Here is a 16,539-nt window from a genome sequence, read left to right on the forward strand (position 1 = left end):
ATCTCCGACCATTATGCAAAAACAAAACAAAAAATCCTCCTATTTCTAGCTTACGGAACTTTTTCTGTAAACTTGGATTTGCGTACATCGGCTTTACGTAACTCGGGGAGCGTCTGTACCTTATTGAAGGGAAGGATAGCAATAGGATAGAGAAATGTGTTGTCAGTAGGAGAACACTTCAGCTTCTCTGGTCACTCAGTAACAGACTTAAAGATGGCAATTTTGCAGCAGAAAAGCTTCAAAAACAGACTCCAACGAGAAACTGCTGGACTTGAATTAATATGCAAACTAGATACCTTTAACTTAGGCTCGAACAGAGACTGGGAATGGCTGAGTCATTACACAGATTGAATCTATTTTCCCATATTAAGTATCCTCACACATCTTGTCAATTGTCTGAAATAGGCCATCTTGATTATCACTACAAAAGTTTTTTTTCTCCAGCTGATAATTGCTCATCTTAAATAATTAGCCTCTTACGAGTTGGTATGGCTACTTCCACCTTTTCATGTTCTGTATGTATATATATCTCCTTACTATATGTTCCATTCTATGCATCTGAAGAAGTGGGCTGTAGCCCATGAAAGCTTATGCTCAAATAAATTTGTTAGTCTCTAAAGTGCCACAAGTACTCCTGTTCTTTCTTCAAACTGGTCTTCCATCAGACTGCAACCAGAGAAAGTTGGTTATGACTGCCTTCTGTGATCACAGGACAACAGGGCCAGTAAGCCAAATAATACAATTAAGGGCCTCTGTAGTACATAAAGCCTTTTGTTATCTAGGCCACAAGTTTTTGAGCACGCATTTTTTGCCTGATTTCCTTGTCCAGCAGTTATGATCATCAAGGAATTGGTCTAAAGTAAGTCCTTTGGTTTGCTCAGCACTGACCATTGTTGGGCAGGTCTTCTTCCATCACAGGACCCTGGCTGTGGAAGACCTTTCCAATAGTAGGCCTTCCTGAATCCGTAAGTTGGTGTTTTAAGGGCATGAATTCCATTTACTTCAGGTAGGTCTATTCTTGATAATTTCCCCCACAGCTCCCTTGGTTTTGCATGTTATTAAATGTGTACTGTATTTGGACTAATTATGTCTTCTTAGATTTTTAAAATTTTGTTTTTTGGTTCCTATTACAAAGTGTTTATTGGGATCTATGACGGGGCGGATTAAACTGGGAGGCCCCCTGCTGGAGGCCTCTTGACCCTGCCACATCCCACCCCAGGAAAAGGGGAGCGGAGAGAGTCCTCCAAGCAGCCAGGAGCAGCAGCAGCAGCATAGTATGCAACCAATCAGAGAGGGACTGCAGGGAGCAGCCAGTCCTGACCTAGCAAACTTATATAAAAGGAGCTGCAGTGCAGTGCAGAGTTCAGTTCCTTGCTGGAACTGGAGGAGTGTGCATGCCGTGTCTGTCTGGGGGTAAGTCTACACTGTAACGTAAACCTGAATTTGAGCCCCGGCTCAAGCCTGGTCCCCCCTGCATCTACACTGCAATTGTACTAACCCAGGGCTCAGATCCTGCAGGGCTGGAAGGTCCAAGCTTGATTTAAGTCAAGATGCAGAGTCCAAGCCCTAATGCTTTGCAGTGTGGATGCAGCCCCACTTGACTCGGGTCCCAGGAGTCAGTTGGAAGTATCCCACAATTTCATGGGACAACTTCCTTAGTCCTCTCTAGCCCAACAATCTGCAGTTCATTCTATTGAAAATGGAAGCCACTCAGGTCAGTATTAACCCATTCTCTTCTGATCATCAAACTGCAAGCACTCCATCAGAGAGCCTCCTGGATTCACAGAGGAGACTGAACTGATCGAGCCTTTTGCACAGCAAGCTGCTTCCTGGTATCATGCAGGGCAGCTAAAGTTTTCTCACAGTGCACCACAGTCCTAGGGCTAGAATGTCCACATTTTGGGAGTGGGTGCTAGGAACTCTGTGATACGGTTACTTTAACTCTGATCTGCACACTTCAGTGTGGACACCACAACTCTAGGTTTGAACACAGGTTGGCTGAGGGAGCTACAGGACCTCGGACAGAGCAGTGCTGGCAGAGACTAGGGGGAACACGAAGGACTGCCAGGCTGGCTGCTGGGATTCAACCAGGACAAGGCCCCGAGGTAAGGGTGAAGAACGAGCTGGGGCCACAACAGCGACACAGTTTAACTAAAGGGATGTGATGGATGGCTGCTATATATAGGGTCCCTGGGCTGGGACCAGGATTAGAGGGTGGGCCCAGGTTCCCCCACCAACCACTGGGGAAGTGGCCTGGCCTTTGATGTGCCCCAGAAGGGGAACTGAACTCTTTTAGTGGCCCAGCAAGAGAGTTGGGGCCAGAAAGACCTAGAGAGGTGAAGAGTCTCTGGGTGACGTGGTCCCACACCAGGGCCAAAACTGCTTGAAGAGCAGGGACAATTTGAGAGTCCCAGAGGGGCTGAGAGACAGTTCAAGCCAGGGTAATGCGATAGGCCCTACTGAGCTGATTGAGTGAGACCCAAGATAGGGCTGCAGATGGACAGATCTTACAGAGGGAGCTGAGACAGACCCCTGTTGGACTTCTATCCCAGAAGGGGTTTGGGCGTTTTGTTGTTTTGTTTTTGTTTTTTATAATCTCACATAGAGACTGTATGACTTGGCCAGAGGGCTGAATCACTGAAGACTCACCACAAACAGAGTGCAGGCATAAGTACTGGGGGAGGGATAGCTCAGTGGTTTGAGCATTGGCCTGCTAAACCCAGGGTTGTAAGTTCAGCCCTTGAGGGGGCCATTTGGGGATTAGTCCTGTTTTGAGCAGGGGGTTGGACTAGATGATCTTCTGAGGTCCCTTCCAACCCTAATAATCTATGATTCTATGGGACAGGGGTACTCACAAGAGGTGTGTGTGATCTCATTACAGGTACTTATTCTGAGATATATAAACATGTACACAAAATAAAGTAACTGACTGAAAGCATATATGTCAATTACTAAAGCCCTGAATATAGGGAACCTTCTAGACTTAAAAAAAAAATGTTATATTTCAAAGTTGTACATTTAATATGATTTTTTCCCCCTCTTTCTCCAAGATTTAGGAAAAAATATTCAATGGATTCAGTGTCACCCCCAATATCAGAAAATGACCCATTGTAAACTGTTTATCTTCACATTCTCAGAGAATCTTTAACAGAGAGAAGGAGCAGATGTATAATTTAAAAAAAGGATATGTTGCGGTAGAGGGTAAATTAAAGCTTGGCTAGTAACCATATTTAAATATTCTCTCTATTGGGAGAATACCCAAACAAAATTTATTTACCTGTCACATATTTTCATAAGAGCTCTTTTCTGTAGTCTACCTAACTGGCAAAAGATGTACCTTTTTAAGCACAGTAACTTTCTCCCCCTTCGTTCTGCAGTGAAGTGTCAATGCTGACATTGTGACAATGATCTTTTCCAAGGAAACACATTACTATCATAAACACAACATTATGACTTTACTAGAGGCTCAAGAGACTGAATTGTGAAGGACAATGCCATTTTCAATGTGAGCAGATGGACGCTAGGAGGGGCATGAAACTCCCCACTGAGAATCCCTTGATTCCATTTAGGAAGTGAACATCATCATCATATATGACGAAGCAAAAGAGGTCTCTTCTGCCAAATGTGGCCTGTGCTACAAATAGATGATTTAACTAAATTCTGCTCCACACATATGACATATGTCACTAAAGGACTGCTTCTCCTTCTCTAGAGGCTAGCAGCCACTTTTCTCAAAAAGAAATCTGATCACTATCAAATCATTTGAAACCTAGAGTTGAGGGGAAGCTAGGGACTTGTTACTCTGATAGGAGCTGGAGCAATCACAAGATTTTTACCCTCATGTTTTAAATTCTATCCAATTTATTTATATATCTGTAGAGTTTATCCATGTGCTTGTTTGAGAGGGGTGAGTCTACAGAGAGCCTTTGACGGCAGCTTCCTTTCTCTGGAAGAATCATCATTTTAGAGCTTTGGTCTGAAGAGCTCACTTGCACCCACTGTGTGGAGAACTGAACAAAAGAAATCCTGGGAATGTAGCTTTTTAAGCTAAAAGCTAAGCTATATGAGAAATAGGCACTAAGACTTTGAGACTAAATTCTGGGAAGCTGATTCCCAATAAAGAAATAAGCTTTTCCACAGCTCTCTCCATTCTGCTCTTACTGCTAACAGGAGCACTTATCTCTGTAGCCAGGACTGGTGCAGTGTGGAATTTTATCATCTTATTTCATTGCTTTGTTTTTCTATTTCCCAAGTACAGACTTTCTGTTTGTTTTTTTCCACAATTAAATGACTTTAAAGCTACACCTGAAACAATAATCTTCAAGCAATTTCTTCACAAATTCCTTAACATTCAATGTCTTCAATAATAAATGGAATACAGAAAATTAGTGGAAATTAGATTTTTTTTTAATAAAGTGTTCTATTTTTAAAGCTTACCCCAGTTTGAAGCATTCTAAGTTATATTTACTTTATTACTCTTTTGTTATTTAGCTATGATGATTTTAGAGTCTTTCCTTTATGGAAGGATTTCTATTTCTTCAGCCACAGGCCAATACCTTTCCCCAATAAGTCTTCTAAAGCCAACTGTACTGCATGGTTTCAGACAGACTAAATTTAGCCAGTTCTGTTCATCAGAGGAATGCTGTATGTCAGCTACATCAAAGCCCAAGGGCAGCCTGATAAAAACTGAATACAGGTCACGTAGCTCTGTAGCTAACAAACTCTAAGAGAGCTTGTACTCGGGGGCATTCAAAGCAGTTTTGTCATCAACAATCTAGTATCCCTTGAGCCCCCACGTCCTTTCAGTTGCTAAGCAACACTGGTGTTAATGTCTTAGAGGAGAAAAACTTACCAGGCATCTGGCCGTTCATCTGGTTCTGCATGTGTGGTGCAGGAGGGCCCCCACCTACCATACCATCTGAAGACATGTTGTGAGAACGTGGGGGTGGGGGAGGGCCACTCTGACTCATCCCTCCTGGACCCATAGGCATATTCTGTGTGGGTGGCTGAAAGGAGACAGTTTAGTCAAACAAGAGAAGCATTTAGTCTGACAAAAATATTATATGTACATATGGTACAACAGTTGCCTATATTGTTAAGTGGGCTATGAAGGAAAGCACTGGGAAAAGCATTTCTTGTCTCTTCTGATACATTTAACTCCTCTTAATATTAATTTTAGCAAAACATTTAATATTTTACATAATGTATTACATCAATTTTACATAATGTATTAGACACACAGAATCTTTCAGCCTGGCTATTAAATAAAATACAAACCAATGCCTCATTAAAAAAAAAAATCAGAACAGTTAAAGATTGCTTAAAAAAAAATTAACCCCCTACTCATCTACCCCAAAAAAGGGCATTTTAAAGAACCATCCCTTTATATCTGCTCTTTCAAAGCAACATTTGTTTGGTATAAAAATAAACATCCTATAATCTTCTCTCACCAACAGTTCCTGGTGCATCTACTGCTGCTAACAGACTTTGCACCAGTAAAAAAGTAGTTACAAAAAGAGATGAAAACCCCTAAATGCAGAAAGCATGCCAAAAACCTGCACTATTACAGAGAACTGTGGGTGTTAGAAGGTCTGACATCCCCTCTTTTCTATCCCTCTGAAGGTTCTTAATTTTGTGCTGAACACCCCCTTAATATTGGAAGCACATTAGTGCTGCTCTCCAAAGGTCCAGAGACAGCTGCCTACAAAGGATGTTTATGGCAAATTTCCTAATGAAATTGTGAGGAAAATTGCTGAATAACCTTGAGAGTTCAAAGAAGGAAAGCAAGAAAAACAGTATACATAAGCAGAAATTTACCACTGGACTCTACTGAAAAGGATGTATTGGGAACAGAAACTGCTGCTAGCTAGCTTCACTGTCCCATGCAACCCTCAGGAGACAATACCAGTTCCCTTGTACACCTCAGCTGTGGGATAAAAATGCTCTCTACTATGAGAGGGCAAAGATTCTCTCATCTGGGGCTCCTCAGACAACCACCACGATACCCCATGCATGCTACCATGCTCTGGGGCACCCTCTCCTGTGACACAGGTATGTGGTTATTTTGCCAGATTCCCTTGTACAGAAAGAAATAAGGTGATCAATGAGTGACCTCCTGTGGGCTAATTCCTGTGCAGCCTTGTCCTTCTCTTCACTATGTCTATTCATTGAGGGTTCAGACGATAGAACTGGAAGTGGCCACTGTCTTAAAAAAAATGGATGTAAGCAGCCACCCCTCATTTTTCAGAGGAGAGGGCATTTAGTTTCTTGACAATTTCTTTAGGAAGTCAGCTAAAGTTCTTCTGTCTAGGCAGCTGTTTTTTACACCCTTGATGGCCAGCCCCAATGTACTTCCAGTAAGCAGGAGGAAGAAAAAAAACGTGAAGGAGATGGCTTCCCTACTAAAACCCTTCACCTTCCTCTACAATGACAAAAAAGCAAAGAGGTAGATTTTCACAACCAACTTATCTCTCACTGCAGCAAAAACAGCAGGAAATGGAGGGGGTAAAGTGTGGAAGGCAGCTACCACTCTACAGCAGAACCTCAGGGTTACAAACACCAGAGTTAAAAACTGACCAGTCAATCACACACCTCATTTGGAACCGGAAGAACACAATCAAACAGCAGTGGAAACGAAAAAAAAGCAAGTACAGCACAGTTAAATGTAAACTATTAAAATAAAAAGGGATAGCGGCATTTTTCTTCTGCATAGTAAAGTTTCCAAGCTGTATTAAGTCAATGTAGTTTTAAACTTTTGAAAGAACAACCATGATGTTTTGTTCTGAGTTAAGAACATTTCAGAGTTATGAACAACTTCCACTCCTGAGGTGTTGGTAACTCTGAAGTTCTACTGTACTTGATCTATCTCCTCTATTAAAAAAGAGGGAGGAGGAAAGGCCTTTTAGGTGAAGCTCTTGCTTCCTTAAAATAAATAAAATAATAATTGGAGATATACCTATCTCCTAGAACTGGAAGGGACTTTGAAAGGTCATTGAGTCCAGCCCCCTGCCTTCACTAGCAGGACCAAGTACTGATTTTTGCCCCAGATCCCTAAGTAGCCTGCTCAAGGATTGAACTCACAACCCTGGGTTTAGTAGGCCAATGGTCATACCACTGAGCTAGCTCCTCCCTCCCTTCCTTCTACTTCAAGAGGCTGACCTTTCCTCACTAGGGTTGTGAGACTCTGAATTGAGCAAACTAGCTCAAAAATATTTGTCAATAGACACAAGATAAGAAAACTCAAGATTTTATTTCTTATTTTATTTTAGATGGATTGCTTATCTGGAGTATGTGGAGCACTAATATAGGGTCAATAGCATCACATAATACAGGTGGAATTCTCTCTGGGCAGAACCACACAAGTTGAAAGAATTAACGATCTATGTCATTTTTTTTTCTTGTTAACACTTTCCCAGATAAAGATTAACTATGCTAATGATTTAGAGTTGGATTTGGAAAGATTGAGAAAAGGTTAATGTTTACATAGCACTTTCAGGATGAAGATTATCATCAAGTTTTGGCTGTAATTAAGAATGAAGTGGTGAATTCCTTGTGGTGGTATTCGCAATAAAGCTAAAATATAACAATAGCCAAAGAGGTTTGCATACCCCTAAGCAAGAAAAAACTAACAGGAAACCGGGGGTGGGGAGGGGGGGAATATGGCTAAATCACATAGTTCCCAAAGCTATTTGAGCCAAACAGATACAATATTTCAGAAAATGGAAATCCTACTTTAGTGAAGCCAACAGAAAAGACCATAAACACAAACAGCTTAAAATGTAAGATATAAACTATCATGGCTAAGAGAGAATTTAAGCAAATAATCAAGGACACAAAAATGTAAATTATATTTGAAACAGGACCTACTGTGAATTAGTGGGTCCACTGAGAGTTAGCAGTTAAGGGATCAATTAAGGAGAATAAAGACATAGCCTCTCTGCAACAATGATTTCTTTGCAACAATCTTTATCATAGAAAACACTGGGGAAAATGCACCTCAGGCTCACTCTTTTCAGAAGAAAACAATAAGGTACTGTCAGAAACTGAGTTGCCAGGAGGAGGTGCTAGAGAAAAATTGCTAAATTGAAGTGCAATACCAGAACCAGATGACATTCATCCAATAGTTCTGAGGGCAGTTAAGAACAAAGTGTCAAAGTTGTTAACATAAGCAACCTCTCATTACAATCAACTACTCTGTCAAAGGACTGAAGGGTAACAAATGTTATACCTAGCCTCAAAAAAAAAAAAAAAATAGTGCAGCTGATCTAGGAATTACAGACCAGTGAGCCTTATACTTCAGTATCAGGTAAACTGACTGAAATAATTAAAAACTGAATTATAAAACACCAAGATGGACACAGGATAATGACAAATTATCACAGCTTCTATAGAGGGAAATCATGTCTACCTAATCTATTAGAAATCTCTGAACGTGTCAACAAAAAAAGTAGATAAAGGAGACTTAACTGACTCAGTTTATTTAGAATTTCAAAAAGCCTTTGGCAATGTCCCTCATAAGGGTCTACTGAGGAAACTAAGTAATGCTGATGAGCATACTGTCATGGATCAGAAGCTGGCTAAGAGAACAGAAATATTTAATAAATTTAAACATGGAAAAAGGCTACCAATGTGATGCACCAAGGTTCTCTAGAAGAACTGGGGTTTCACATATTTATTTATTGTACTGAAAAAAGGGGCATCTAGCTGACACTTTGCGGATGATACAAAATTATTTACATTATTCAACTCTAGAGAGGACTGTGAGGAAGGAATAAGCAATATGATGGCAGATTAAATTCAATATTGATAAAAATAAGATACCATAGATTGGAAGGAATGATTTGAGCAACTCCAATATTGTAGGGTTCTAACTTTCCTGTAACTACTAATAAAAAAGGACCTGGATATCATTGTAGACAGTACAGTGAAAAATGTTCAAAATGCAGATGCAATCATAAAACAAGAAAAGAAAATGTTGATGTCTTCAGAATGGGATAAGAAAATATAATGCCATTATATTTATAAATGCTCAGTTCAGTACCATGTTCAGTTTTTCACCCCATCCCAAAAAGATATGAGAAATAGAAGCACTTCAGAGACAGGCATCAGATGATTAGAGACCTGGAAAGTCTTTCATATAAAGGTTGAAAAGACTGATACTGTTAAGTTTAGAGAGGAGACAAATACCAAGGGATATGATAGCAATACAACCTCATGAATGGTATGGAGCAGCTAAATTAGGAACTCCAATTTATCCTTTCATAGCAAAAAAGAAGGGGACATTCAATGAAACTGAATGGAAACAAATATATAACTGATAAGAGAAAATTCCTTTTTATACAACACATAAATTGCTCAAAGAATTCACTAAGAAAGTTTAACAACAAGTTGTAAGTAGGATTCATAAAACAATTACACATGTATATGGACAATGATAACACACAGTTACATGAGATGGGACATACACCCTTCATACTGCAGGGCATAAGTTTACTACTAACTGATGGGGATTAGGAGGAAATTCCCCTACATATAATTATCATCCACGATGGTGATTCTGGCACCTTCCTCCAGAGCATCTGGCACTGGCCATTATTAGAGGAAGCATACCAAACTAGATGGACTACTGGCTTGATCTAATATAGCAACTTCCACGTTCCTATATGTGATACTACAAATAGTGGGACCTTATTCAACAGCCAATCACTTTCCAGCCTGCTTCAAAAATAATTTAACTAGCGATCAGATTAACAGAATCATAGAATTCTAGGACTGGAAGGGACCTCAAAAGGTCATCTAGTCCAGTCCCCTGCATTCATGGCAGAACTAAGTATTATCTAGACCGTCCCTGACAGGTGTTTGTCTAACCTGCTCTTAAAAATCACCAGTGATGGAGATTCCACCACCTTACTGGGCAATTTACTCCAATGCTTAACCACCCTGACAGTTAGGAAATTTTTCCTAATGTCCAACCTAAATGGCCCTTTCTGCAATTTAAGCCAACAGCTTCTTGTCCTACCCTCTTAAGTTAAGGAGAACATTTTTTCTCCTTCCTCCTTGTAATAACTTTTTATGTACTTGAAAACTGCTATTGTGTCCTCTGTCTTCTCTTCTCCAAAGTAAACAAACCCAATTTTTTAAATCTTCACTCATAGGTCATGTTTTCTAGACCTTTAATCGTTGTTGCTCTTCTCTGGAATTTCTCCACATCTTTCCTGAAATGTGGTGCCCAGAACTGGACATAATATTCCAGCTGAGGCCTAATCAGCATGGAGTAGAGCAGAAGAATTACTTCTCTTGTCTGGCTTCCAATACTCCTGCTAATACATTTCAGAATGATATTTGCTCTTGTTGCAACATTTATTCTCTATTGACTCATATTTAGCTTGTCATCCACTCTGACCCTGCCCCGCAGCTCTCTTTCTGCAGTACTCCTTCCTAGGAAGTCATTTCTTTTTGTATGTGTGCAACTGACAGTTCCTTCCTTCTATTAAGTATTAAACCTTTCTGCTTAATATTAAGCTATAATGTTCTGTCTTCTAAACCCAGATGAAATCTAGGTCAATGGCCTCAACAATTCTTTCATAAGTTAGATCAACTATAAGCATCTTGACCACCTCCAGTAAGAGTACTAAAACATCAAATAGAAAGAACTTAAATACAAACTGACTTCATATTACTGAAAAGCTAAAACATTAAACATCTTCCAAGTTAATTTTTTTCTCTGAAAAGCAGACTGGCCCAACATGAAGCCCAGTCAACTTCATACTTTAGTCTTAGTGTAAATCCATGTTAAGAGGAAGTTCAGATCTGGAAAGAGTAAGGATGAAGGCTGCTTGGCATGGAAGGGTTTTTTCAGGATTAAATGCAGAAGGGAATTAGAGTTCATGTTGATTTTATTCCAGTTACAAACTGGAATCAAATTCAGTATTTCAGGATAAAGATCTATTTTAAATTATATGATAACAGTAAATTAAGGAAGCCAAAAGAGCTGTGCACTTATGCCAACAGTCATGCAGCACTCTTCAAAGCTGTAGTAAGGTTTTCTTCAGGGTTTTAATACAAAACAGAAACAAAGCAGCAAACAAGTGCAAGTCTTGAATTTTCTACTATGACTCTGACTCTTATGAATCTGAATTATTATAGCCTTCCTGCTGTCAGTAAAGGACAAAAGATTTGTTTGCTGAGGACTAACAAAGTTAAACAGGACTAAGATACAAGACTAACTATAGCAGAGACTCTGGAAGGGTTAAAACATGTAGGAGAGGAAGTAAGCATTGCTAAATCTTACTAAAACTTTATTGCTAATCTGTGGGGAACACAAAAGCATATTTTAAAGTCTGCTTTGAAAACCTTGTTTTTCCTGTAATCATTTTGGGGGGGGTTTATTATTGTTTGATATGCAATGTAAACAAACGTTCCCCCATCCTCCTATGGGCAGAAGAGAAATGGAACTAAATCAGGGTTTAATAATTTGTGTTCAGGTCTCTGAAGCACAATTCTCTGTAATATAAGATCTCCCATCCCATAAACTACCCTAACCTGCAGTCTATTGCTAATATCTCAGCCTCTGTCTATTCTACTGATAGGTGGCAATGGCATCTGCAGTGCACTTACTGAGGTGTGAGAGTGAGAAATAAGATGACAAAAAGCCTGAACTTCTGAGATTTGAATAAGCAAAATTGTGAAAAATGTAAATATAGTTATGTTTATTCTGCTACTTTCAAAGAAAAACAGTGGAAGTGTTAGGAAAAAAAAGCATCCATTTTTTCAGCATGTGATTTTTTTTCATATAACAAAGTATTTGTGACCATATGTAGCTGTGAAAATAAAGTTTAATTACAAGTGTAATTTATCATCACACTGTTGCTGATAATCTTACTTAAAAGTGATATTAGTGGTAACAAAGTCCAAAGTAAGAATGACAACCAATTTCCAGCATGATTTTATATTAATGTTTTTAATAGCAAAAGAGAACTTCGATTTAAATATTTGGATAGAATGTTCACCATGTACACAGTAAAATATTTCATCATTAAAATCAGCTGACCAATCAGAAGAATTTTATTAGAATACTTTAAATGCTTGCAGAGCAACCAGTTCTGCTGTTAAAAACAATATGAAATCAGGATAACAAATGGTTTATGATTATATTTTAGGCTCTAATCTGCTGTTAGTTGTAGCAGTTATGAATAAAATTCATACAGGACATTTAAATTTCCTTTAAGACATGTATATTGCCACAGACAATAAGTGAACTTAGAGCACACTTGAGATTCAAAGCTGGATGGGTGTATGGGGTACTCCATGACAGCAGTGAAAAATGGGTGGATCACTTCTGTTTTTAAAAATCTGATCTTGTCCACCTAGAATAAACCTGTTTTTAAAAAGGCTTTCTTCAAGACCCATGTAACCTTAGAACAGGTACCTTCTGCTCTTCAATTGTGCAGCTCCTTCTTCCTGGAGAATCAAGGAGGCTATTGTTGAGCTTAAGGCCCGTCTATACATGTTTTGTTGGCATGGGGGCGGGGGGAGGGTCAGTTGTTGGGGGCGAAAGCATGTGAGTGTTTAAAAAAAAAATACCATCCCTAACCAAAGTAGCTTCACTAAAAGCCCTAGTGTAGAAGCAGTTATACCAGCAAAAAAGCTGTTTTGCCAGTACAGCTCATTTCTTTCACTAGTGTATATGATGCTACTCCCCTAGGAGGGTTTGCTGGTGTAGGTATACTTGCACACTTCTTATAGCATAGATAAAGTCTAAGATATCGGCAAAAATTGATTTATTGTAGAAATGTTTTGATAGTATTGTGCAAGACTCCATGATTGCTACTGAAGAATTTGCAATCACATAGGCCAGAGCATGAAGACAAGAATTAAGAGAGCGGTTTAGAATCTTTGTGATTAGAGAAAATAAGGCTCTCTGAAGCAGAATGGACAAACTGGTGAATACTGGGAGTCCATGGTACTCCTGAGCTAACTCATAGGCTAGATGATGAAGGTTTGAGTTTTTAAAAACACAGCGGGCCCAATTCTCCACTTTATACCAGTGTAACTACACTAGCACCAACAGTGACATACCGGCATAAAACTGGTGTAGCACAGTAGATAATCAGGCACCAAATGGTAAAATGAGGGGCCTACTAAACTCAGTTTACAGCAGTGGTCTCCAACTTTAAGCATAAAATCACTTTTTGAATTTAAGTGCAACCCAGGATCCACCTCAAAGAAAATATAGCAATAACCATACTCACACAAACCCAAACATCCTTGCCCTGTCCCTTCTCTGAGGCCCTGCCTCACTCACTCCATCCCCCCTCCCTCTGTCACTTGCTCTCCCCCACCCTCACTTACTTTCACCAGTCTGGGGCAGGGGGTTGGGGTGCAGGAGGGAGTGCAGGCTCTCGGCTGGGGCTGAGGGGTTCAGAGTGTGGAAGGGGCTCTGGGCTGAGCCTGAGGTAGGGGGTTGAGGTGCAGGAGGGGGTTCAGGGCGCAGGAGATGGCTCAGGACTGGTACAGGGGGTTGGGGTGCAAGAGGGGCTGCAGGCTCTGGGAGGAGGGGGCTCAGGGCTGGGGCAAGGGCAGGGGGTTGTGATGCAGGATGGGTTCGAGATACAGGCTCTGGCTGGTCATTGCTTAGCTTAGGCAGCTCCCAGAAGGTGGCGCAGCAGGATGAAGGCAGGCCCCCTGCTTGCCCAGACCCCGTGCTGCTCCTGGAAGCGGCTGGCATGTCTGGCAGCAGCTCATGGGGAAAGGAGGCGCAGGTGACTCCATGTGCTGCCCCCGTCTGCAGGCACCATCCCCGTAGCTCCCATTGGCCGCGGTTCCCTGTTCCCAGCCAATGGGAGCTGTAGAGGTGGTACTGAAGGTGAGGGCAGCATGCAGAGACCCTCTGCCCCTTCCCCTCTCCAGAGCCACAGCCGGACATGTCGGCCACTTCCGGGAGCGGTGCAGGGCCAGGGCAGGCAGGGAGCCTGCATTAGCCCAGCTGTGCCACTGGACTGTTAGAGGCCAATCTCCTGGTTTGGCTGCAGGAGGGTCAGCAACTCTACATGATTGACTGGTAGACTGTGGAGCCTCTGATGATCTCAGTGACTGAGACTGAGATCGTCTGTCAGAGGCTCACCAATTGACCTGTAGATTGATCTACTGGTTGGTGACCACTGGTTTCTGACGTTGCCAAGAGGCTTCCTATTTTTGTTTTTTAAAGTCTTTCAAATGTCCTTTACCACTCATACATTCATTTTTTGTCTCAGCATGACAGAAGTATCACTGTTTGCTGGGATTAACAGCTGAAGTATTCTCCCTCCACACTCAGCCAAAGGAATCTGACCAGCTGTTTGTAATGGACTAGTGGTCATTTGGAAAACATACCTAAACCATACATTTAAATATGAAGAAGTCCTATATAACTATAGTTTTTGACCCTGCAGAGAGTGTGAATAAGTCATTCAGCATCAGAAACATGCAATATATGGAAAAATTACTAAAGGTGATCTCCTGCTGCTTTTAGACTAGGATCAGCTAGCCACTGCAAACACACGGGTCCCTCAGCAGGATTTAATATCATTGGACCATAGGCTGTTGCTCTGATGATTAAAGGACATAACTAGCAGTTCCTGTCATATATAGACATTATTCAGTATGTAACAATGAGCACTTGTGAGTCATTAATAAAAGGTTTGAAATGTGGCATGCCACCTGGAGAGATCTTGGCTATCATGCTGTGCAAAATAAATACAAACTCTCTTGATGAGATTCCTTCTAAACACATGGGGAATTCAAATTCAGTCTCTGCTCTGATAAAATGCTTGCACTACTATAGCAGCATCTTGGCTGTGCCAGAATTACCATCCTCTACCTTATCAAGATAAATCTGACTGCTGAGAAGAGATAGTCTGTATAAAGAGGCTTACCCCTAAGTTACCCTACTCACTGGGAGCTTCGAGTGAAGAATCGGAGCATCATACATAGTTTAATCCATCCTCGGGTCTCAGGGAAAACTAACTGATTTCTTTCTTAGCATTATATGGATAACTTTTAAATTGTACAGCATCAGATACAAAACATGAAACTTGATTACTGAAATATCCTCCAAGCAAGGCTGCTCCATCACTTGCTTGTTCACACTGTCTGTTGCTAAACAGCAGCATCTAACTTAGCACTGTGGGTTTTTAAAGCACTTAACACTATTGGTACTTCCATGTTCAAGAACTGCTCATTGGACTTTGTACTGATGCAAATATACTCACCTGTCTCCATCCATCATAGTAATACACAGGTACATTTCAACCCCTTTCCTTCCTTTTTCGTGCAGGTTATATTTTAAAAATGCTACTGTTAGAAATCATTTGTTTCATTTTATTATCCAGCATTCTCCATACTGTGGTTATTGCATTCCCTCTAGTAAATGTTTGTTTGTTTTTTAAAGGTTATTTACACTGTTCCTAGAAAAGCTTTGTAAGAGAGAGATAGGGAAAGTTAATAAAAACACCTATTGGAAATCGTGGCCTGCCTTCTGACTCAACAGTGAATACCCAGAGAGACAAGCCATGAACCATTACCTCCTTTGTTCTCAGCTATTTGTAAGCTGAATGAACAGGCAGAACTAGTGAATTTTATGACTTCTTAAAGTATTTTATAAAAAGCGGATAGCCTCTGCCAAAGCAACACCATACTAGAGGCTAACAGACTTTATCCATTTGTTTTTAAACCATATATCTCAACATCTACCCTACTACAATCAAGATTGCTAGTTACAGCACAGGCACACACCCAAATAAATATATGCTATACTACCTAGAATATTATCAGACCTTACCAGCTATGAAGGGTCAGATCTGGTTATTGCTTATTCAAGGTTTAGTTTTGTTTTTAAAACTATATTTAATGTTTTGTTCTTTAACTGATTAGATCTTTACAACTAGATACAATTATTAGAATCTAATATCAGAGGGGTAGCCGTGTTTGCTGATTTTACAGATCCAGACTAAGATTCCTGTGGCACCCTATAGACTAACAGACGTATTGGAGCATGAGCTTTCATGGGTGAATGCATCCAATAAAATGGGTATTCACCCACGAAAGCTCATGCTCCAATGTCTGTTAGTCTATAAGGTGCCACAGGACTCTTTGCTGCTTTTAGAGAATCTAACAGTTTAGTAACTGTAGTCTTCCTTTCAGAATCCTAACATGCTTTTTATAAAGCAGGAGCCTTAAAACTATAACTCTGCCTAATCTGCACATAGTAGTCATGTCCACATTCAATTTAAATACAGAATTTTCAGTGAGTAAAATTTTATTTGCCTCGTTCTGTCTTAAAATGTTGGAGTACTGCTATGTATGGATTCATTCTCTGCAAAAAGTTGGTATATTTAAATTTCAGATGAAGCAACTCCTAGAGATGTCCGAGATCCTTCTGCCTGAAGAGGAACTAAAACTACAAAAGCAGTTTCTCCTCCCTTGGTGTTCACATCTCAACTGCAGAAAAGGGCCTGATTGAGCTAACTTCATTATCTCTAGACTGATTCTTGCCTGCATTTA

The 16,539-nt window shown here is 40.4% G+C and overlaps 1 protein-coding gene across 8 annotated transcripts in view; it reads right to left on the minus strand.

Moving 5' to 3' along the window:
* SS18 (SS18 subunit of BAF chromatin remodeling complex) overlaps positions 1 to 16,539 on the minus strand; it is a 64,849-nt gene that overhangs the window by 34,761 nt on the left and 13,549 nt on the right. For all 8 annotated transcript variants that reach the window (XM_030552950.1, XM_030552946.1, XM_030552951.1 and 5 more), the window contains one exon: positions 4,853 to 5,006. In XM_030552950.1, the coding sequence (XP_030408810.1) occupies positions 4,853 to 5,006 (154 nt within the window). The remainder of the gene's footprint in view (positions 1 to 4,852; positions 5,007 to 16,539) is intronic.

The sequence above is a fragment of the Gopherus evgoodei genome, chromosome 2 (genome assembly GCF_007399415.2).
Source record: "Gopherus evgoodei ecotype Sinaloan lineage chromosome 2, rGopEvg1_v1.p, whole genome shotgun sequence".
Classification (NCBI taxonomy): domain Eukaryota; kingdom Metazoa; phylum Chordata; order Testudines; family Testudinidae; genus Gopherus; species Gopherus evgoodei.